General features: G+C 45.2%; 1 protein-coding gene across 1 annotated transcript in view; it reads right to left on the bottom strand.

The window, feature by feature from the left end:
* The window catches only part of LOC117368540 (whirlin-like), a 412,097-nt gene that overhangs the window by 281,127 nt on the left and 106,914 nt on the right, over window positions 1-24,056 (bottom strand). The window contains exon 4 of the mRNA XM_033962276.1: window positions 4,377-4,595. Within this exon, the coding sequence (XP_033818167.1) occupies window positions 4,377-4,595 (219 nt within the window). The remainder of the gene's footprint in view (window positions 1-4,376; window positions 4,596-24,056) is intronic.

The following is a 24,056-nucleotide window of genomic DNA, read 5'->3' as shown; positions in this document are numbered from 1 at the left end:
TCTTTCCCTGAGTCAACTGCCAGCACCCAGCCCATGGAAGTCTGCTAACCAAAGGCAAGTATTCAAGTATAACTGTGGATTACAAATGTATAGGTTGTTGGAAGGCCTATTTTTGAGCAAGGCAGACTGTGTTTTAGTTTGAAGCTGGTGGGGTTAGCCCCATGTCAAATGCGGAGGGATAGAGGGCCATATCTTGGCAATATTCCATCACGTGGAGCACACCACCTTATCCAGCACTACTGCGGCTGGAGGAATCAGTGCCGGTGCACTGGTTCAGGCACAAGTCCATTTGGTGAAGAATAAGGACTTATGCTGGGACTATATTATTCGATGTGCAGAGAAACCTTATTGTTTTGGAACGCTTGCTACAGAAAAGATCCCTTTTTGTTGAGGTTTAAGGTTTCTAGTTTTGAGTTTTGAAACCCTCCTTCTTTTTGGAGAAATATTGGACTGCAATAGGACTGTTAAGTTTACCTCTTTTGAACATTATAGTCTTACCTATTGGCGGCTATTGCCTGACAAAGTTTAGTTTTGATTACTTTATTTTGAAGACTGATGTCAAGCTGAAGTGTGAAGCAAACCTTTTTGTTTTTGGATATTGCACCATTAAATCCGGTCCAGGTTTTGTATTCTTACTTACCGGTTTGCAGTGTGTGTTTTCTTTTTGGGTTGAATCCTAACTTATTTACTCTTGTGTAGCTAGCCGCAGCACACAGGAGCCAATACTTCTGTGTCCCAGTGGCTCGGGACCAATTGCCCTGACCCCGCTGGTGACAATGTGTGTGTGCGCACGGGTGCATATAGAACTCATTATATTAGTAGTATATTTATTTCTATAGCACTACCTGATGTATAAAGCGCTGTACAGATGAAGATTGAAGAAACATATTGGGGGGGGGGGAGGGATGGGGACAGGCTTTAATTTAAAACTAGGTCCAGCTGCAAGACCTATTAGGGATCTTGGAGTCAGGATAGTGGATGGAGTTCTAATGATGGGTGAAAGGACGCTAGGCTTGTCAACTTTATGAAAGAGAAAAACTTAGCACTTGCTGATGCCCATGCTTCTACCCTGCCTTGCCCCCCTTGTCTCATTCCCACAGGTATAGTGGAGGGGTACGGGGAAGGGAGTGGAGGACAAGAGATTGCATTCTTCAGTCCCCATTGAGCCACAGTCCCCCTAAAATACATATGCTGGCCCATACACATGATTCATCCCCCATATTCCTCTATATATATTAGCCCTTTTGAGGCTGTATCAACAAAGCTATCCTCATGTTGCACATGGAAAGTGAAAGCCCCTGTACTGGAGTACTCAGGAGGCAATAGTAAGCAGGCTGTGTTGCCCCTCCTGGGGTGGGGGGAATAGGGAGTGACATATCTCTCCCTTTCCTATTTCCACCCACCCACCTCTGCCTGATGGGCGCAGCTTCAGGGAGATGGATACTCCAAGCTTGATACCTGGAAAAAATAGTATGGCAAACAAAGAAATGGTGATAGATGATTGCTACCTGGGGCAGAATGAATGATGTATATAAGGAACAGGCAGAAGATAATCACTGCCTGGGTAGCTCTGGACAACCATGCCAATCATGCCGATACCCTGAACCCCCACTAAGTAAAACAAAGCCGGACCTCCCTCTGGTATACAGAATCACTAAGAACTGAAAAACAACTTTGCAAGTGACTAGGAAGGAGATGGCAAAAGAGCAAAGAACCAAACCACAGAGCACTATAGAGAGCAGCAAATAATAAATATAAACTCAACATATCTGAAGCCAAGAAATGCTACTATGCCAGCATAATCGGTAACACAGCTCACCACTCCCCCTAAACAAGACACTACAGGTCACTTTAACACACCTACAGCCCACAAACTAGCAGATTTTTTCCTAAATAAGATCAAAACTGTACAATTGGAAGAAGCTAACAACCTTCCAGCCCAAGCACCCCCTACAGCTGCATCCGAACAACCCACAGAAACCTGTCTGGCTGACCTAACTTGGTCCTTCTTCAACACCCTCTCAATCCCAGACACAAAATTAATATGCAAACTATCTACCCATTGCAGCCCCTTAGACAACTGCCCCTCTTATCTCCTAACATCAGCCCTAAGAAATCAATAGTTGGATCACCACACTCCTGAACAAGTCACTAAACCAATGCCGCCTACCGGAAGAAATGGGAAAAATAGCTCTAACCCTAATACCTAAATCTTCAAACACAGATCTCTTCACTCCCTCAAACTACAGGCCCATTGCCAGCATCCCCATCCTTACCAAGCTACTTGAAACTCACACAAGCAAGCAGCTAACAACGTACTTAAAACAACATTCTTGCCTACATCAAACACAATTTGGATTCAGACAACAGCACAGCACAGAACTCCTCGTCCTAACACTGTTAACCAAGACTAAACAACTGATAAGTACAGGCCGGCAGGCCATACTTCTCCAATTTGACATATCTGCAGCATTCGACTGTCAAGCACCAGCTTCTCTTAACAAAACTTGCAGAGACAGGGATAACAGATACTGTTCTAAACTGGTTCACTGAATCCCTCATGAACAGAGAATACACCGTCAAAAAAAATGGGGTATACTCCAACAGTTGGAGGGCCTTCTGCGGAGTCCCATAGGGTTCTCCACTCTCTCCCATCCTATTTAACCTGTTCATGAGCTCACTCGGGGACATCCAGCTTGAAGATGAGAGCATAATGTCATACGCGGATGACATCCTACTACTGATACCGGCGGCAGAAACACAAGCCGACGCCATTAAGAAAATCTCATGTAACAGAAAAAAATCCAAGCCTGGGCAACAACTCAAAAACTAAAGCTAAATGCCTCAAAAACCAAAGCTCTCTACTTCCACAGCACCCATCAAACAGCGCCAAAAGCATCACTCTCCAATCTGGCAACACCCTCACTATGGACAAAACCTCAAATTCTAGGCTGCATCTTGGACTCCACTTTAACCATGGAACCTAAAATATCTCATCTTCGAAAGAAAATCTTCTTCACCATGAAACAACTACAACTCATCAGACCTTACTTCCATCAACATCGCTTCGCCCTCATAGTCCAGATGATGGCACTGTCTCAACTGGACTACTGTAACTCCGCCTACCTGGGAATTAACGCCACCCTAACCCACAAAATGCAGCTTACCCAAAACACTGCAGTAAGAATCATCTTCGGCCTGAAAAAATATGACTCTATCTCAACCTACCTCAGACAACTCCACTGGCTACCTATCACGTTCCGAATAAAATTCAAATCATCCTGTATCGTGCATCGCATAATCTACGGAGACTCAGCAGCCCCCATTATCAAACTCTTCACAGATGCACAGTCCCCTTCCTGCAGACTTCTTAACAAGATTCAACTGAATTTTCCCTCAACAAAAAATCTAAAGTACAAAAGAATTTTCCACTCCATGTTCACCCTCCTGGGAATCAAAATTTGGAACGATCTTGCAGAGACAATAAGAACAGAAGCCAACCAAGTCCTATTCCGGAAGAAACTGAAAACTGTACTGTTTGACAATTAATTCCTACAAGATTCCTATAGACACCTGTCTTAGCTTAGTACAACTACGATCTCTATGGACACCTGCTCTGCAAATATGATTAGGCTATTCTCCTTTTCCCCATCCTTCCTCCCCTCCCCTCTATACCCCAGCTAACCTTTTCATTCTTCAAGTCACCTAGAGCCTGTTTAGTTTTGTGCGACATACAAATATTAGATTAGATTAGTATATCAAATACAATAAAATTGAAATATGAAATGATTACAGTGGTACCTCGGAATCCGAATGCCCCAGAACTCGAACAACTTGGAATCCAAACTATTTTTTAATTAAATTTTGCCCCGGAATATGAATGCTGCTTTAGAATCCGAATGTACGGGAACTACAAGCGTTACTCAGCCCAAAGCTTTCCCTCTGACACAGCTTCCTGTTTCTGCCTGGGCAGTTCACGTCAGAGGGAAGCTTTGGGCTGAGCACCACTTGCCGATGCCAATCTTGCTACCTATGCCAGTGGGGGCCAGATCTTGCTGTCTATGCCAGGAGGGCCCGATTTTGCTGTCTATGCCGGTTGGGATGCCCGATCCAGTGTGTTTACTGTTAAATTTATTTGAAAATCTGAGTTTGTGGGACCAAGGAACGGATTAATCCAGTCTCTATTATTTTCAATGGGAAAAACTGTCTTGGAACTCAAATGTTTTGGAACTTGAATGGGGTTCTGGAACGGATTAAGTTTGGATTCCAAAGTACCACTGTATTAATATTATGGTATCAGGGGTGGGAGAAGAAGAGGGAGCTTGCAGCTGCCTGAGTTTCTATGAAGACTATCTGATCAATGCTGTCTCACTTACCTTTTTCTCATCACCCTCTTGCAACAGCTGCAGGTTACTTCTTTTCTCATTGTCCTGTGTCCTCTGTGAGCCGTTCTGGTGCTGAAGGAGGCCAGATGGTGGTGACACACTGCGGCCCTGTGGATCCACCCAGGTATAGATATGGTTAGTTACATAGCCTCCTGGGATCCTCCCCACTGAATGTACGGAAAGCACCAGCTTTTTTGAGCCTTTCAGTGCCTGAAAATAGAAGGGAAAATGTAAATAGAAGAGAAAAAGCAACAGGGAGCAGTTATTGACAGCCAGTGGATTCTAGGGAGGTTCAGCCTCTCTATCTTGTACCTTTGTGGATCATGAAATAAATGAGAAAAAGCAGCACCAACAAGGGAACTCTGCCAGCTTAGTCTATTACCCCTTGGCATGTTCCAAGTAATTAACATAAGCTGTTACTATGAAATGCTCAAAAAACTATCAAGGAGATTTTAGAAAATACTTCCTGAATCACCATTCTGCCCACAATCCAATGCAGAGATGCCAAGTTACTCAGTTTCAGGCTGCAGATTTTAGTATAGTCCTGGATTTAAGACCTCCTTATCACTGCGCATTATGGAATTTGCAGCACTGATTTCAATGGGCAGAATTAGGCACTACCAATCCCACCCTATTCTGGGATGTAAATTCATAACTAGGACTGGCCAAAACTCGCTGGCCTGGAGCGGGGCAACTTGGTATCTCTGCTAATCAGTTATCACAAGTAGCGTTAAAGGCTCTAGAGTCAGGGGTCTCAAAGTCCCTCCTTGAGGGCCGCAATCCAGTCGGGTTTTCAGGATTTCCTCAATGAATATGCATGAGATCTATGTGCATGCACTGCTTTCAGTGCATAGTCATTAGGGAAATCCTGAAAACCCGACTGGATTGCGGCCCTCAAGGAGGGACTTTGAGATCCATGCTCTAGATTGAGCTCAGCCAAAGCAGCCTTTTTCACCGCACTATCCACCTTATACTGACACCATCTGAATGTTGCTTGTAATATAACCTCTGATTTTATTTATTTATTTAAAGTTGATTGCATACCTTATCAAGGTGCCAGAGGTGAATAACAATGTAAAATCAACACATATAACAAAATTTGACCCTTCCCCCTCCCAACTTCATATCCTATACCCTTTTAAAAATTGACATCCCCGCACAACAAAAAAATCTTTCTACTACCTATTAAAAAGCCAGGTTTTAACTAATTTTTAAAGCTTCCTATAATTTTCTGCCTAAACATTCTATAATTTTCTGCTAATGGACAGTCAACAGAAAGGCGTTTTACAACTTTGGACTTTATAAATGGACCAGATTTGGTAAATATAACAATAGTTACTGGGAGGGATGAATCAATCTCTGCAGAGTATATAGAAATACAGTAATAGCAGGATACTGCAGCTTCCTAAGATGGTCAGCTTGATAAAACCAGAAGGTTTTAAACCTAATTGTTTGTTCAACAGGTAAGCAATGAGGTGACTGTAGAAGTGGGGAAATGTGATTATAGGATTTTTTTCTCAGTTGAAAACCTAGTGGCTGTATTTTGCACTAATTGCTGCCATTTCAGCTATCTCTTATGGAGTCTGATGCAGAGACAATTACAATATTCTAGTCTATTCATAAGAAGAGCATGAATAATCATAGTAAGATCTTTCTCTGTAAGAATGGTTTAATGATATGTTTAAAGAGGTGAAAAACCACAAATCTGCTCCTTACTGTTGGTGAAATTTGCTACTCAAATCTAACTTAAAATCCCAAAATAGTTCCATACTGGGACAGACCGAAGGTCCACCAAGCCCAGCATCCTGTTTCCAACAGTGGCCAACATAGGTCACAAATATCTGGAAAGATCCCACAAAGCAAAACAGATTTTATGCTGCTTATCCTAGGAATAAGCAGTGGATTTCCCCTAGTTCATCCTAACAATGACATATGGATTTTTGCTTTAGGAAATTATCCACACCTTTTTAAAACCCTGCTAAGCTAATTGCTTTCGCCACATTCTGGCAACAAATTCCAGAGTTTAATTACATATTGAGTGAAGAAATATTTTCTGTGGTTTGTTTTAAATCTACTACTTAGTGGCTTCATTGCATGCCCCCTAGTCCTGGTATTTTTGGAAAGAGTAAACAAGCAATTCACATCTACTTCTTCCACTCTACTCAGTATTTTATAGACCTTTATCATATCACCCCTGAGATGTCTCTTCTCCTAGCCACTTTAGCTTTTCCTCATAGGGAAGCCATTCCATCCCCTTTATCATTTTTGTCGCCCTTCTCTGTACCTTTTTTAATTCTGCTATATCTATTTTCAGATTTGGAGACCACAATTGCACACAGTATTCAAGATACACCATGGAGCAGTACAAAACCATTATAGCATCCTCATCTTTGTTTTCCATTCCTTTCTTGATAATTCTTAACATTCAATTTGCTTTCTTAGCTGCCCCTGCACACCGAGCTGGGGGTTTCAGTGTATCCTCAACAATGACACCTAGATCCTTTTCCTGGGTGGTGACTCCTAACGCAGAACCCTGCATCACGTAGATAAGCCTAATCAATAATCTAGGGCAACAGTTTTTGGGAGACAGCCAGGGCAGGATTAATTTGTCGAGGGCCCCTAGGCACACAAGTACACTGGGCCCCCCTGCCCCGCCCCACCCCCACCATGTGTCCAGGCAGAAACCGGAAGCTACATCAGAGGGAAGCTTTGGGCAAGCAGCACCGCTTGCACAATTATAGTTCCCATTGCCTTTCTTATCCGTATTGCTTGCTTGTCTTACTTTCCGTCGATGGTGGGGGGCTGCGTTGCCGATTGGGGTGGAGGGGTCCATCACCGTTTGGGAAAAACAATGTTGATGCCCTCCTTCGTCGGGCCCCCCTGACCATTTCGGGCCCTAGGCACATGCCTACTTGGCCTATTGGTTAATCCTGCCCTGGAGACAGCAAAGGTCAACTACAGGCAAAGCAACACAAGAGATCCTGACACCCACAGAAAATCAATGAACCATCAAGGTATTCATTTTCCTGCAGGAGGGGTGGACAATTCTTAAATAGCCATTAACTTGAGGAAATGGCTTTTGGAAACTGTCCTCATTTGTGTGTTTGATAGATTGGGGTATGAAAATTTGTTATGGGGGGAGGGAGGTATGTATGGCTGAAGGTTCAGCTAGCCTAGGGTTTCTAAGCAGTAGCTCTGCTTATAAAGACTCCCCTCTCCCAGAGAAAAAAGCCTTGTGGTATGTCCTCCCTCCAAGAATCCATTTCTGGGGCTGTGATTACCTCCACTGTCACCCTCAGCCCTCCCAGGAAACTCAATAACAGCAGGAAATTGGACCAGCTGCTTTTCTTCCTGCAGACCTGACCACAAATCAAAATGGTGTAGGTTGACCTCATGCCATGCTCTAACCAACATGTGTTTGTGAGGGAGGGATCTTACAAATTCCTAAAGGTTCACTCTCTGATGGGAAGAGGAGAATGTGGAGTGTGAAAGGACAGAAAGGGACTGAACTGACAGCATCTTGCCCTTTCCTCTGAAAGTTGCATTATTCAGCCAGATCTTACAGCCAGTTACTACAAGAGATAGTGGAAAACATAGTGGAGTTAAAAAAGCTGCATTCAGGTCACTTCAGCTATTTTAATATACCTGTGTCTTGCATCCTAATACCTTCTAAAGTGAATTTGTAGATATGCTAATAGAATATAGATTTTAGATCCCATGACTTGATAGAAGACCATACCACAGAGACCATCGGTTCTATGAACATTTCCTAGGACTAGGGCCAGATTAATGAATAGGCCCAAGAGGCACGTGCCTAGGGCCCGAAGTTGTCAGGGGAGCCCGCTGAAGAAACAAACAGGACCCAATTGATTTTTTTTTTTTCCTTTTCGGCAGCACTGGGCCCTCCCCGGGAAAGATTGGCAGCGCCGGGCCCCACTGGAAAGATCGGCAGCGCCAGGATCCCCCTAGAAATATCAGCAGCGCTGGGGCCCCCCCCAGAAAGATCAGCAGCATCAGGCCCCCCAGAAAGATCGGCAGCGTCGGGCCCCCCTTCTGTGAAAAATCGGCATCGCCCCCCCCCCCCCCCCGACAGCGGCGGCAAGTTCTGAAACCGTTCCTGCAACTTGCAAGCTGTGCTTGTGCTCATCCAATAGCTTCCCCTCTGACTCAGCTTCCTGTTTCTGCCTGGGCGGATCGCATCAGAGGGCAGCTTTGGAGCCCCAGCAGCACCACTTGCAAGTTGCAAGGAAAGGGTTGCCGCTGCCACATTGCCGGGCCCAGATCCTCTTCATTTGAAGGCGAGACTGCAAGTTTTGTGCAATTTCTGCCCAGGGAGAGGGACGTCAGCCAGTGGCTAGCCAAAATTGGGTGTCGGGGGAGAGGGTGGAAAAGAGATGGGGAGGATGCTAGGTGGGGTAAAGAGAGAGAGAGAAATGGGGAGAAGGGGGAAATTTGGCATATGGATAGGAGGACAGGGAGAGGGGAAATGCACAGGGGAGGAAGGGAGTAAGTCTGCATATAGAAGGGGAGGAAAGAGAGGGAGCAAGGAAGAAGGGAGATGTACTGCACATGAAGGAAAAGGAAGAAGAAAAGGTAAACAGATTTGAGAAGGAGGCAGAAAAATTGAAGAAAGCTGAATGTGAAAGATCCATTCCCACTTTTTGTCTGTCTGATTCAGCCAGAGGAGAGAGGAGCACGTGGGGAGGCAGAGAAAGCGCTGAGGAGCGCAGAAACACTTCTGGGCGGCTGAGGGGCGACCGGGGCAGCGGCGAGAGAGAAGCTCAGCCCACCCCCACCATGTCAGCGACTCGCGACCGGGCTCCTCCCTTAAAGGAGGCAAGCCAACGGGCGCAGCACTGATCAGCTGCAGGCAGAGAGGAGAAGGTAGCTGATTCAGCCAGAGGAGAGAGGAGCACGTGGGGAGGCAGAGAAAGCGCTGAGGAGCGCAGAAACACTTTGGGGCGGCTGAGGGGTGACCGGGGCAGCAGCGAGAGAGAAGCTCCGCCCACCCCCACCGCGTCAGCAACTCACGACCGGGCTCCTCCCTTAAAGGAGGCAAGCCAATGGCGCGCAGCCGTTCGGCGCGCGGCGAAGGCGAGCGGCAAAGGCGCTCGCCTTAGCGAGAGCGCCTTTGCGAAGGGCCTTGAGAAGGGCCTTACACACAGCCTAATCTAAACTCTTAATTCTCATACTCAACCAAACACACTCTTCCCTTTTCTTCTCACACCCATACCCTTTTCTTACACTCTCAATCAGATAGTTAATCTTCCCTCGAACCTCTCAGACTCTCTAAACTCTCAAACTCACTAAACTCTCAAACTCTATCTTCTTTTTCTCCTTACTTACTCCCTGACATCTCAACCTTTCTCTTTACAGAAATAAACCTCTCATACTTGGAAATGGCAGGGAAGACACGGAGTACCAAAGCTTCTATCAAGATCAACACTCCAGCATCTGGAGGGACCCAGGGGATGGCCAAGGTCTGTACACAGAAGGAAGAGGGCGACATGGATCAGAGGGTAGAGGTCTCAGTGCAGACCGAGACCATCCCCCCCCTCCCAAGGTACACTACAGTCTCCACGCAGACAGAGGAGCGGGGACTAGGAGACTTAGACGAGGATATCTTGCAGGAACTGCTGAGCCTCAGGGAGGAGGTAAAGCGCCTGAGGAGCATCAGATGACGAGGCCTTCATCGACGATGCCATCCTGGAACTGTCACACATCGCAGAGAGAACCCACGACAGGTCCATCCTCGACACGCCCAAACCTACAGCCCTAAATACAACGATTGGAGTACAGGAGATGATTGGAGATGCCGGCCCCTGGCAACTGGTATCCTCCTCTACGGGCAAGCGAAGAAAACCCACCTCATTCTCACTTCTTCTTTTTCTCTCCAACAGGGTAGTTCTACATCAATACCACAACTCACTCTCAGAAACAGATTTCAGATCTTGCAAGAAGGAACCACCGAGGAGACAGCAGAGGGGGCTCAGGAGGATACCCAACTCACAGCTTCGATTCCAGACCAGCCCCCCAGGAAGGAACGTAGAGTGGTAGTCATTGGAGATTCCATGCTAAGGGGCACCGAGGGACCAATTTGCAGGCCTAATCTACAGTCAAGAGAGGTCTGCTGTCTCCCTGGAGCAAGGATCCAGGATATCACCACCAGCCTGGACAAACTTCTAAAACCTAATGATCATTTTCCCATGTTTCTCATCCATGTAGGCACAAACGACACTGCTAGGAGTACCACAGAGAACATTCCCAGAGACTTTGGAGCACTGGGTAAGAAGTTGAAGCAGATAGGAGCACGGGTAGTCTTTTCATCAATTCTACCAGTAAGAAACAAAGGCAGAGCTAGAGAAGAGCGCATCCAACGGACGAACGAATGGCTACGCGAATGGTGCGTAGAAATGAACTTTGGATTCCTAGACCACGGCAAGACACTCCAGGGACTACAAGGACCAGGCGGACTCCACCTAACCAGAAGAGCTAAGAACGTATTTGGACATCGACTGGCCCGCCTACTCCATAGGGCTTTAAACTAGGTAAGTTGGGGGAGGGTACATACTTACATCCCAGAGCATTAAGAAACCACCCTGATTAGGCAAGTCGCACTACTGAGTCTAAGGTAGGTACCACTGATATCCACGATAATTCAGGGAGAGTTATCAATAATAATTTAGGAGCCACACGATATCCACGATAATTCAGGGAGAGTTATCAATAATAATTTAGGAGCCACACTAACCCATAAGATATGGAGGGCTATGTATGTTAATGCACACAGCTTGGGCAATAAAATTCTAGAATTAGAGACTGAAATAACAAATGCCGATCTTGATGTGATAGCGATATCCGAAACCTGGTTCACGGACTCGCATGGGTGGGATATGGTCATACCAGGCTACAACCTACTTCGTTGCGACAGGGAGGGTAAATTGGGAGGAGGTGTAGCACTGTACACTAAGGAAAGCATCAAAACTACCAGAATCACAGATGTAAGATACACCGGGGAATCCCTCTGGGTGAACCTTGCCAGAGGGAATGAAAAATGCCTATACCTTGGTGTGATATACAGACCTCCCAGGCATCAGGAAAACAAAGACATGAAATTAATCGAGGACATAGAGAACATCACACTACGCGGGGACACAGTAATGCTAGGAGACTTCGACATGCCCGATGCAGATTGGAACACACTCTCCGCGACTACAGGTAGCAGCAAAAGAATATTAACCTCCATTAAGGGTGCACGTCTCAAGCAAATGGTATTAGAACCCACCAGAGACCAGGCGATACTAGACCTAGTACTCACCAACGGAGATAGCGTCTCAGAAGTCTCAGTAGGTGATACACTGGCCTCCAGTGACCATAATATGGTATGGCTCAACCTCAAGAAAGGTTTCTCTAAGTCCAACACAGCAACAAGGGTTCTCAACTTTAGAGGCACAGACTTCAACCGCATGGAGATTTTGTCCATCAGGAGCTACATAAACAAGCAAAATCTGACAATTTAGAGGATATGTGGTCGTTTCTGAAGTCCATCCTACATGAAGCAACAAACCGATACACAAAAACAGTAAGTAAACGCAGGAGAAACAAAAGACCCCAATGGTTCACTAAAGAAATTTCAGACCTAGTTAAAAAGAAAAAAGAAGCATTCATCACCTACAAACATTTAGGAAACCAGGGGGCGAAAGAGGACTATCTAGACAGATCTAAAGCTGTCAAAAAAGAAGTCAGAGAGGCCAAACTCAGAATGGAGGAAGAGCTAGCACGGAATATTAAGAAAGGGGATAAATCTTTCTTTAGCTATGTTAGTGACAGGAAAAGAAACAAAGATGGGATAGAATGGCTGAAGCAATCAGACGGTAACTTTGCGGAATCAGATTCTGCCAAGGCAGAGCTACTAAACGAATACTTCTGTTCAGTCTTCACCTGTGAAGCGCCGGGAGCTGGTCCACAGCTTCAGACGGGAGATAACCTGAAAGACCCATTTCAAGATTTCGAGTTTACGCCCAGTAGCGTCTACGATGAACTATCAAGACTCAAAGTAAACAAAGCCATGGGACAGGACAACCTACACCCCAGGGTGCTCAGGGAGTTAAGTGAAGTCCTAGCAGAACCATTATCTGTGCTTTTCAATCTTTCCCTACGCACAGGAAGAGTCCCCTTGGACTGGAAAACCGCCAACGTAATCCCACTCAACTAAAAGGGCTGCAGGACAGAGACAGCAAACTACAGACCAGTGAGTCTCACATCTATAGTGTGTAAACTCATGGAAACACTGATCAAACGGAACCTTGACACAATTCTAGACGAGAAAAACCTACGTGACCCCCACCAACATGGGTTCACCCAGGGTAGATCTTGCCAATCTAACCTGATTAGCTTTTTTGACTGGGTTACTAGACAACTGGATGCCGGAGAATCACTGGACGTGGTATATTTGGACTTCAGTAAAGCATTTGATAGCGTCCCACACCGAAGGCTTTTGAGCAAGTTGAAATCGATAGGATTAGGAGACACTCTAACTGCAAGGGTTGGGGATTGGCTGAACGGTAGACTTCAGAGGGTGGTGGTGAACGGTACCCCATCTGAGCCGTCGGACGTAATCAGTGGGGTGCCACAGGGCTCAGTCCTGGGCCCGATTCTATTCAATTTATTCATAAGGGATATGACGCAAGGGCTTAAAGGAAGGGTAGCACTGTTCGCTGACGACGCCAAACTTTGCAACATAGTAGGCAAAAACTTATTACCTGATAATATGACACACGATCTACTGCTGCTGGAAAGATGGTCAACTACTTGGCAGCTAGGCTTCAATGCTAAAAAATGCAAGTTAATGCACCTGGGAGGAGAAACCCGCGTAGAACTTATGTACTGAATGGTGAGACCTTGGTTAAGACCACGGCAGAACGCGATCTAGGGGTGATCATTAGTGAGGACATGAAAGCTGCCAATCAAGTGGAGAAGGCTTCCTCCAGGGCAAGACAAATGATGGGTTGTATCCGTAGAGGTTTTGTCAGCAGGAGACCTGAAGTCATGATGCCGTTGTACAGATCCATGGTGAGGCCTCACTTGGAGTACTGTGTTCAGTTCTGGAGACCACACTACCATAAGGACATACTGAGGATCGAATCAGTTCAGCGAATGGCGACCAGGATGGTCTTGGGGCTCAAGGATCTCACGTATGAAGAAAGACTAAAAAAACTGCGGCTATACTCACTTGAGGAAAGAAGAGAACGGGGGGGACATGATTGAAACGTATAAGTACATCACGGGACGTATTGAGTCGGAAGATGATATCTTCTGTCTCATGGGACCCTCAACCACCAGAGGGCATCCGCTGAAAATCAGGGGAGGAAAATTTCATAGCGACTCCAGAAAGTACTTCTTCACCGAGAGAGTGGTGGATCGGTGGAATGGACTCCCACTGCAGGTGATTGAGGCCAGCAGCGTGACGGATTTTAAGAGGAAATGGGATACTCACGTGGGATCTCTAAGGGAGTGAACTCTGGGGGGCGAGCACTTGGAATCGGCAGACTTGGTGGGCTATAGCCCTTTTCTGCCGTCATTTTCTATGTTTCTATGTTTTCTATGTTTCTAAAGAAGAAAGGAGGTGAGAAAAGAAATAGCAGATGGGAAGGAGGTCTGGGGGAAGAGAGATGCCAGACCATGGAGGGAGAGGTAGAGAGAGAAGAGAAGGAGAGGTGAAGAGAGAGATGCTAGGGCATGGGGGAGGGAAGGAAAGGAGATAGAGATGCCAGACCAGAAAAATGGAGAGGGGGTGAAGCTGAGAAGAATCATGCACAAAGGAGAGAAGGGGCACAGGATAGACAGTTTATTGAAGGGAAATAGAAAGAGGGAAGATGACAAATGGAAGAAGTAGAGGGCGGACACTGGATGGAAGTAAGAGAATGATGAGAAGATGAGGAAAGCAGAAACCAGACAACAAAGGTAGAAAAATATTTACATTTGTTTTATTTATCTATTTTTGCTTTAGGATAAAGTATTATTGTAGCTGTGTTGATAATCATTTATTAATAGAGAGCTTAGAGATGTAAATGGGATGAAATTGAGTTTGGAGGGTAGAATGTCGACTATACATGCTAGGATCGGAGCATCAGTGATATCTGTGGCTGGCGTACAACTATAAAATGCCTTGCCTGGTATCCTGCGGTTTTGCGTGGGGAGGATGAAGTTTAAGAAAATGCTGAAAACTCAATTATTTGCCGATGCCTTCTTATGCTAAGATATATTTCAATTGATAATTGCCTTTTAGAACTTTTCTGACATCAATGTATGATTTAAAGCTTGTTTGTACTTCTGAATTGATTGAATTTGTGCCTTATCCCTATTATAACAGGGACGATTAACGATGTTATTTTGGCATGTCTATGTTACATGTGATAATTGGAGGGAAACAATATTTTATGTATGTGATATGGAAACCGCGTAGTATTAACCTCAGAAAGCTAATTGAGAAATGCATTAGTCCAATAAAATGGCGGGCACTGAATTTTCTTTCTGTCATGCCCCATGCCTCCTACCCATATGCAAAATATAAATTGGTGGGCTTCCCAAAGCCCTGCCAGCTGAAGATCTCTTCCTCTAGGAAGGAAGGGGGGATGGTGACGGGCAAAAGTGCGCCGGATAAAGCCGCACTGACATTAGAGAGCAGACAATTGAGCGCAAGACTTCAGCGCACCACCGTAAAAGTTAATTTTAAAGAGCTCCGAAAGGGGTTGTGAGGGGGGAGCCCCCCAGTTTACTTAATAGTGTTCGCGCTGCCCTTGGGGGGATGTGGGGGGGTGCAACTCCCCCACATTATACAAGAAACTTAACTTTTCCCCTAAAAATAGGGGAAAAGTTAAGTTTCCTCTGTAATGGGGGTTCCAACCCCCAACCCCCCCTAACGGCAGTGCAAACACTATTAAGTAAACTGGGGAGTTCCCCCTCACACCCCCTGTCGGAGCTCTTTAAAATTAACTTTTACGGCGGCGCGCTGGAGTCTTGCTCTCAATTGTCTGCTCTCTAATGTCAGCGCGGCTTTGTCCCACGCGCTTATGACTGAGAACCAGGGGGGATTTAGTCAAAGATGTTTGGAGGTAGCATAGAAGAAAAACTACACTGGCACTGGTATGGTAATCTTTGTTCTGAATTTTAAAATAAAAGAAATAAAGTGGAAATAAAGAAGTAAATAAGAAAATGGGTAAATAAATGAGGGCGTGGCAGAGGTGGGGAAGGGGGTGGTGTGGGGCAGGGGGCCCAGTGGACTTGTGTGCCTAGGGGCCCTCGATGAATTAATCCTGCCCTGCCTAGGACATTCACATAGACACAAAAATGAACCCCTCCATGCGAAAACACAGTCTGTACTTGTTCAAATATAAATTTCTGTGTGCTCTTTAATGCACTGACCTCCAGATTCTACATATGGTGTCCAAAATTGGGTGTGCCCAATTAAAAAATCTAATGAGCCAATTAGTGCCAACAATTGGCTGCTAATTGGTATTATAACAATGTGCGCTCAAATCCCATAGCATGCAACCCATTATAGAATAGCATTGAGTGCTGATTTTTTAGACCTATATGTGCAAATTTTATAGAATATAAAGGGCTTAATGTGTGCTGGAACAGGGTAGAACAGAGTGCTGGTACTTCTTAGGCAATGACATCACTTCCTGCCACCTGCCAAGTATTTCCTTTCTGTCTTCTCCAACACCAATCCTCTACGTAGTATCCTGTTTCTCACTCTTACCTTGCTGTCCCTCATTCAGCATCTTTCCTTCTCTCCCTGTGCCACCTTGCCGAAGCTGCAGTTGAAATCACCAAAGATGCACAGGACCAGATCTGTGCACACGTGCTGCTGCTTCTGCTGGTGATCACGCCGCTATCCTCCTCTGAAAGAGGAAGTTGAATTAGAGGAGAGTAGAGGTGGTATTAGCAGTGGAAGCAGTAGCATGTGCACAGAGCTGGTCCTGCACATCTTTGCTTTTAACTGCTGTAGATCTGGCAACAGGAAGATACAAAAGATACTGAATGAAAGATGACAACGTATAAAAAATAGAGAGAGAGAGAGAGAGAGAAATGCCTAATGCAGTGCTGGGGAAGCCCCTGAGGTAATACTAGGTTATGGGTTGAGCCTGAGGCAATACTGGTGTATGGTAGGGGGAGAGGGTATGGGAAGAGCATGAGGCAATACTAGGGTGGTCTAGGCTGGGGTGTGTTGTGTTGTATTGTGGGAGATAGGGAGAGCCAGAGTCAATGCTGAGCTGGAATGAGCTGAGTTGAACTAGGCTGGAATTGGAAGAGGTAGAGTGTGGAGGCTAGGGTGAATCTGAAGCAATGCTGAGGAAGAGAGAAAGATAGGGCAACGTTGTATGGAGAGACACACACATAAAGGAGCAAGACTAAGTGGGGGTTAGTGAGTGGGGTGGGGATGAGAGACATAGACACGCACACTCTCACAGGATAGTGGTAGAGAGTTGGAGAGACAGAGAAGATACTCAGAGGGGAAAGTTAATGCAAGCCTGAGAAATGAAGGAGTTGGAAAGCTATAAGTAGATATTGCAAAAAGAGGGACATTGAAAGATGGTAATAAGAATGAAAGAAATCTGAACGGATAGGCAGAAGGAAATGGAAAAAGCTGAAAGGAACAGTTTTGGAACTGGATGTAGTGGAAGAGGTGAAGAAGATAGGAAAGAAAAAATGACAAATAGACTGGAGATCCTTAGAAAGAGAGTTGAAAGAAAGCAGTTCAATTTTTTTTCCTAATTTCTGGAGACAGCATGTCTGCTTCTTCCTATTTGCAAAGTTTAAACCAAATTGATGCAATAGATCCTGAGATATAACAATTTGAATATATGTTCCACTTGAAATTTTATGAAGTTCTATCCACCAGCATTCCACAAGTGGAACATATACTTATCTCAAGAAGTACTGTAGATAATTAGTTCATCTTTTACTGGTGACATAAGGTAAATATGGATGAGTGACAACTTCCTGACTCTTTTCCTCTGAAACTGGAAGTTACATCATGAGGGGGAGGAGAAGCGAAGCCGGCAAGCATAGAGTTACAGCCCCGGCGCATGGTTGAAGTTGCTTGCAGGCTAGGGCGGGAGATAGGGCAGCTTACAACTTGCTGCTCCTGCTTGCTTCAGGCCTTCCTCGCTGCCGGGTCCTGCCTTTGCGGAAACAGGTGGGACTCGGCAGTGATGAAGGCTCGAAGCAAGCAGGAGCAGCAAGTTGTGAATGCTGCACTGCCGAAGGCTGTATGAGACAGGTAAGGGGAGGAGAAAAAATGCTGCTGCTGCATCCAATTGGGGAGAAAGAGGGAGAAAGAAGAGAGGGGGAGAGAAATGCAGCTGCTGCTGCACCCAATTGGGAAGAAGGAAGACCAGGGAAGGGAGAGGAGAGGAGCGCGAGATGCCAAGTCCATGGAAGGGAGGGAAAGGAAGAAGGAAAGGAGATACCAGACTATGGAGGGGGTGGGAGAGATTTCAGACCAGGGGAAAGGAAGAAGAGAGGGAGAGAAAGGAAGGAGAAGAGATGCCAGCTAATGGAGGGGAGATGGAAGGAGAGAAGAGAGATGACAGGGCATGGGGGGAGGAAGGGAAACTAAGGAGACAAATGGCAGACCAGAGAAAAAGGAAGGAGAGGAAATGCCAGAGCATGGAGAGAGAGGGAGAGATAGGAAAGGAGAGAGATGTCAGGGTATGGGGGGAGGGAAGGGAAGGAGATAGAGATGCCAGACCATTGGTTGGAGTGGGAAGGAAGGAAGGAAGGAAAGGAGAAGAGAGAGATGCCACAGCATAGGGGAGGGGGTGGAAAAAGAAAAATGGAGAGAGGGTGAAGCTGAAATGAATCGCGTACAAAGGAGAGAAGGGGCACAGGATATACAGTTTATTGAAGGAACATAGAAAGAGGGAAGTTGCCATATGGAAGAGAGAGGGGGGTGGACTGTGGATGGAAGGGGCAGAGAGAGGGTGGACAGTAGATGGAAGGGGTAGAGAGAGGGCAGATGTTGCATGGAAGAGAGGTCAAACACTGTATAGAAAGAAAAGAGCGAAGAGAAGATGATTAAAGCAGAAACGACAAAGGTAGAAATTTTTTTGGTTGCTTTAGGTAAAATGAAGTAGTATTGTAATTGTATTGATAAAAATTTATAAATAGGAAATGGAAATAAGACAATTTTTATGGGACTAAACCCCTTTCCTCATGTCAGGACAAGATACCATAACAGCAGCATACTGTACTGTCCTGAAGAAAGATTTGGCCTCTGAAAGCTAATTGAAAAATGGATTAGTCCAATAAAATGGTATTTTCTTATTTCTCATATTTGTTCTTAATTTGTAAAGTGGTGATTGTTATGTATCAGTTTTTTCAAATTTACATCTACTGTCTTCATATTTTGCACAGCATTAGGGGGCATGTGTCACTGTTTCTGTGGTGTTGCATTGTATGCAGAGTCTTGCATCTTAGGGTTTCATTTTAATATAATAGTACTTTTAGTTTGTGGTCCTGTGTTTGCATAGGGGTTATCAGGGCCGCCATCAGAAATTTCTGGGCCCCTTACTGAGCAATCCTATTGGGCCCCCCACGCACCCCTTCCCCCCGACCCCCCCTTCTTCCATGGGCCGAATACACACATACTTTTCTCTGTCACCGCACTCTTTGACCAAAAGATTTGTAAGCCTGCAACCACGTCAAGGTAGACTCTTTCAGCAGGGCCCTAACCTAACCTAAACTAATGTATACCTATCTATTCTAAACTAACATATGTCTAATACTGAACTAATAACAAACTAACAAACATCTGCATAATAAATAACTAGTAAATAATAGTGCTAGTAGCTATAATTCACTTTTGATTGTAAAATCTCAGTTAAGGATTTCTTTTGACCTTTGTAGGCCAGAAGTAGATCACAATTGCACAATATTTTTTGTAACAAGTATTAAATGTGTTTTTATAAATACTGTAAGCTTAATAAATATATCAGAAAAAACTACACATCTGAGCGCATATCTGAACATACACATCTGTATGATCCCATCCTCCTCAGCTTGCCTATAGCTGCATCATGCATGTTAAAAATGTACGATATGTTGATATGTGCACCTTCCTTCCTTCCCATCCATCCTCCTCAGCCTGTCCTTACACATCCACAGCTGCATGTTAATGATGATGTATATGTTATGATGATAAATAAGTGCATATGAGCACATCATTAACATGCAGCTATGGATGAATATAAAAAAGAAACAATATTCTGTACAATTGTCAATTTATAAATCAGCGTCTTCTCCCCACTCTCTCTTCCCCATTTCCCTTCAGCGTCCTCAGCCCACTCTCTCTCCACTTTCCTTCAGCGCATGCACATAAAAACAAGCAAGTAATTTATATCATTATCATTCTATTCATTCATAGAAATTAAAGTCTAAATAATGCCAGTCACATAACAAAATGTGATTTTACAAAAATAATTCCCTGCACAGTCAAGCCTGTAAGGATTACTAGATGTCTTTCAGCAGCTCCCCTCCCTCCCCCTTACCTTTGTGGCCAAGTCAAAATGATCTACCAACAATAAAATTTTTAAAACACAAAGCTGTACGCAGAGAAAACGTTAATTATAATTTATATTTCGTGGGTTTTCAAAGAGATCAAGGCAGATGACTTTATGCAATGTCACCTCAGTAACAACTATACACTATTGCGGTTTAGTAAAAGGGGGCCATAGTGCAAAATATAGACAGCATATATAAATTCTCAAAGCAGACACATTTTGATCACTAAATTGAACATAAAATCATTTTTCCTACCTTTGGTAATTTCATCAGTCTCTGGTTGCACTTTATTCTGACTGTGCATCCAATATTTCTTCCCTTCTTTCAGCCTCCTGTATGCTTCCTCTCCTCCAGACCTCATTCCCTCCCAAAACTTTTTCTTTGTTTCACCCTGCCCCTTCTTTCTTTTTCTCTCTCTCCATACCCCCTTTCTTTCTGTATGTCTGTTTTTCTCTCTCTCTCACCCTGCCCCCTTCTTTCTTTCTTTCTCTCTCCACACCCTCTTTCATTTTGTATGTCTGTCTTTCTCTCTCTCTCTCTCTCCGTGCCCCATTTTTCTTTGTTTCACCCTGCCCCCTTTCTTTCTTTCTGGCTTCCTGTCCCCTCCTTTCTTTCTTTCTCCCTGCACTCCTCTATGCCACCACCATTGGGAAAATGCTGCCACCGCCACTGGGGAATAGGCTGCCACTGCCACCATCGGGAACAGGCCGGCACCGAGTTCGCCCTGCTTCTCTTCCCCGCGGGGCCGACCAACTCTCGCCACCCGACATCAATTCTAACGTCGGAGAGGACGTTCTAGGCCAGCCAGGCAGCGATTGGCTGGCCCAGAACGTACTCTCAGATGTCAGAATTGACACGAGTGGCGAGAGTTGGTCGGCCCCACAGGGAAAAGCAGGGAGAACTTGGCGCCGGCCTGTTCCCGATGGCGGCGGTGGCACTCAAGTGGCTAAAGAGCCGCAGTTTGCCGGCCTAGGGAGAACACTGGAGGGTGGCCAGCTGTGCACCCTCTTGGGATGTAAACCCGGGGCGGACCGCCCCTCCCCCACCTTGATATGCCACTATCTGTACCTCACTCCCTCCCTATGACCAAAAATTCTCCTTTCTTCTATTCTCCGTGTACACAATCATCTCTTTCCTTCCCTTCCTCTCTTCCAAGTCCATGCCTTCTGTGTCCAAAAACACATTCCTTCCCCCACCTCAGCATCTCTTTTCCTCCCTTCCTCTCTCCCAAGTCCATGCCTTCTGTGTCCAAAAACCCATTCCCTCCCCCACCTCAGCATCTCTTTCCCTCCCTTCCTGTCTCCCAAGTCCATGCCTTCTGTGTCCAAAAACCCATTCCATCCCCCACCTCAGCATCTTTTTCCCTCCCTTCCTCTCTCCCAAGTTCATGCCTTGTGTCCAAAACGCACTCCCTCCCCCCTTTTGTGTTCCGCGTTTGCCTCCCAGCCCATCTTTGCAACTTTCTCAGCAAAACGGAGCTCGAGCCGAGAGGCTTGTTTCCTGTTTCCTGCCTGTCCTGCCGCGCACAAATAGCCGACCGGAAGTATTCTCCGACGTCAGCGCTGACGTTGGAGGGCAGGCTTTGCTTAAGCCCTCCCTCCGACGTCAGCGCTGACATCGGGGAACACTTCCAATTGGCTAAATGTGAGCGGCAGGGCAGGTAGGAACAGAAGACGAGCCTCGCGGCTCGAGATGTATTGAACTCCGAAGGTGCCCCGTCCAGCTCTCTCCTGTGCATCTGGGGCGGACCGCCCCCCTCCCTAGACTGTGGCCTAGGACCCTGGGGGAGCCCGGGCCCCCTGTCAGCTCCGGGCCCCTGAATGCAGGACTGGTAGTACTGCCCTGATGGCGGCCCTGGGGGTTATTATTTGTGTTCTGCATGTGGTAGGAATGAATGTTGAGAAGCATACAGTGTGCTTTGTGTAGTTTGATTTTGTGGTTAACCCTTATGAGTTGTTAGTAAGATTATATTGTATGTATATATGAAAAAATAATGGAAAAAATGGTATTACAATTAGCACTATTATGGGGGCAGGTTCATGCCCCCCCCCCCCAAACATAAAAGCGTTCCGCTGCCTATGCATTCAGGTATAGTAGGTATTTTCCTGTCTGTATTAAAGCCTGTTTTTACTTCAGGTAATGGAGGGTTAAAAGACTTGTCCAAGATCTCAAGCAGCAGCAGTGGGTTTGAACCCTGGCTACAGAAGAATAAAATAAAGCAGGGATCTCAAAGTCCCTCCTTGAGGGCCACAATCCAGTCGGGTTTTCAGGATTTCCCCAATGAATATGCATTGAAAGCAGTGCATGCACATAGATCTCATGCATATTCATTGGGAAAATCCTGAAAACCCGACTGGATTGCGGCCCTCAAGGAGGGACTTTGAGATCCCTGAAATAAAGGAAGCCTTATTGCCATTTGGCAACCTACCATAAAATCTGGTAAGCAAATCATTTTATGGTTACTTACCATGAGCTACAACATTTCTGTTACAGTGTTCTGAACACCACTATTCACGTAGAGGGACATAATTTTAAAAAAGTCTAAGTCTGTTTTGGGCCTAGGGCAGGGCAGTGGCGTACCTAGGGTATGTGGCACCCGGGGCCCATCATTTTTTGACACCCCCCCCCCCCCCCCATGTAAAAAAAATTTTTTTTTTTTTTTTTGCAATAACCATGAAATGGAATAAATGGTCAGAATAGAAACAGGCAGTGAAAATTTTCTTTTATTGAACCTCATATATGTAACCATTATTCCAAACATAACATAACATAAATTATGTCTAAATTGTCATGACATTAGAAGTACATATGGAGTAGTTGCAGGTGATGCTTGGGACAGTTCTGATTGTGTTAGTTCGGTTTTATGTGTTTTTTGAATAGAAGGGTTTTTATTTCTTTTTGAAGGTTTTGCAGTCTGTGGTTGATATCAATTGGTTGTAGAGTTGGGGGTCGAGTGTTGCAGCTCGAATGGCTAGGAGGTTGTCGAACAGTTTTTTTCTTTTGACGTTTTTGGTTGGAGGGTGTGTGAATGGTGCACAAGTTTTCCTATGTCTGTTTGAAGTGGATTGAATTATTTAGCTGAAGAAATTAGTTACCCCCCATTCCACACACATTAATTCTCTTCCATTTTTGTTCCCATTATAAAAAACACTGATAAGTTCCCAGAAAAAAAATACATTAAAATAAGAAGTGAAAACAAAGGCCCCTACAGATGAGAACATAACATAAGAATAGCCTAACTGGGTCAGACCAATGGTCCATCATGCCCAGTAGCCCATTCTCATGGTAGCCAATCCAGGACACTAATACCTGGTCAAAACCCAAAGAGTAGCAACATTCCATGCTACCGATCCAGGGCAAGCAGACACTTCCCCCATGTCTTAATAACAGATTATGGACTTTTCCTCCAGGAATTTGTCCAAATCTTTCTTAAAACCAGCTACACTATCTGCTTTTACCATAACTTCTGGCCACTTCATTTTTAAGTTTAGATCTTTCCTTTCAAACAGAGACCTTGCTAGATGTCAAATACAGCACAAGGTAACTTCACATGGACTTAGCTGTGCAGGAAATGTGAATCTCCTCATACACCCACCATATAGTACAAAAATGTGCAAAGGTCTGTTTTTTTCTTTCGATCACTACATAGCCTAATGCCACACAAGCAGCGCTGTTACAAACATATTCTGTAGGTCAATGCTAAGGATAACAAAGTTTCCTTCCTTGGACCAGAAGGAGATAAACCACTGGAAGAGATCCCAAAACAACACCCAAAGACCCACTCAGTGTGTGAATCAGTTGAGTGGAGTGGACTAACTGGGGGGTGGAAATGGGCCCGGAGTTTGCTCAGCAGAATTTCCCAGACCACCTCTTCCTCTCAACACATTGACACGCTGCCACCATCACCACTAGGAACACCTCACTGGGTAGGCCAGCTATGCTATAAACTTTATAAAACACATTATTATATTTTCTTATAAAGCACATATTTTAACTGACCTCTCTGACATCCTCAGCCTTTCCATTCACAAAAATAGAAGGAAGAAAAGTTCCCATTTCCTGCTGTCTCATGTCCCCGGCCTATACAATATTTTTTTTCTG

The sequence above is a fragment of the Geotrypetes seraphini genome, chromosome 10 (genome assembly GCF_902459505.1).
Source record: "Geotrypetes seraphini chromosome 10, aGeoSer1.1, whole genome shotgun sequence".
NCBI lineage: Eukaryota > Metazoa > Chordata > Amphibia > Gymnophiona > Dermophiidae > Geotrypetes > Geotrypetes seraphini.
The sequence above is the reverse complement of the archived record's forward strand: the minus strand, read 5'-3'. Positions and strand labels throughout refer to the sequence as shown.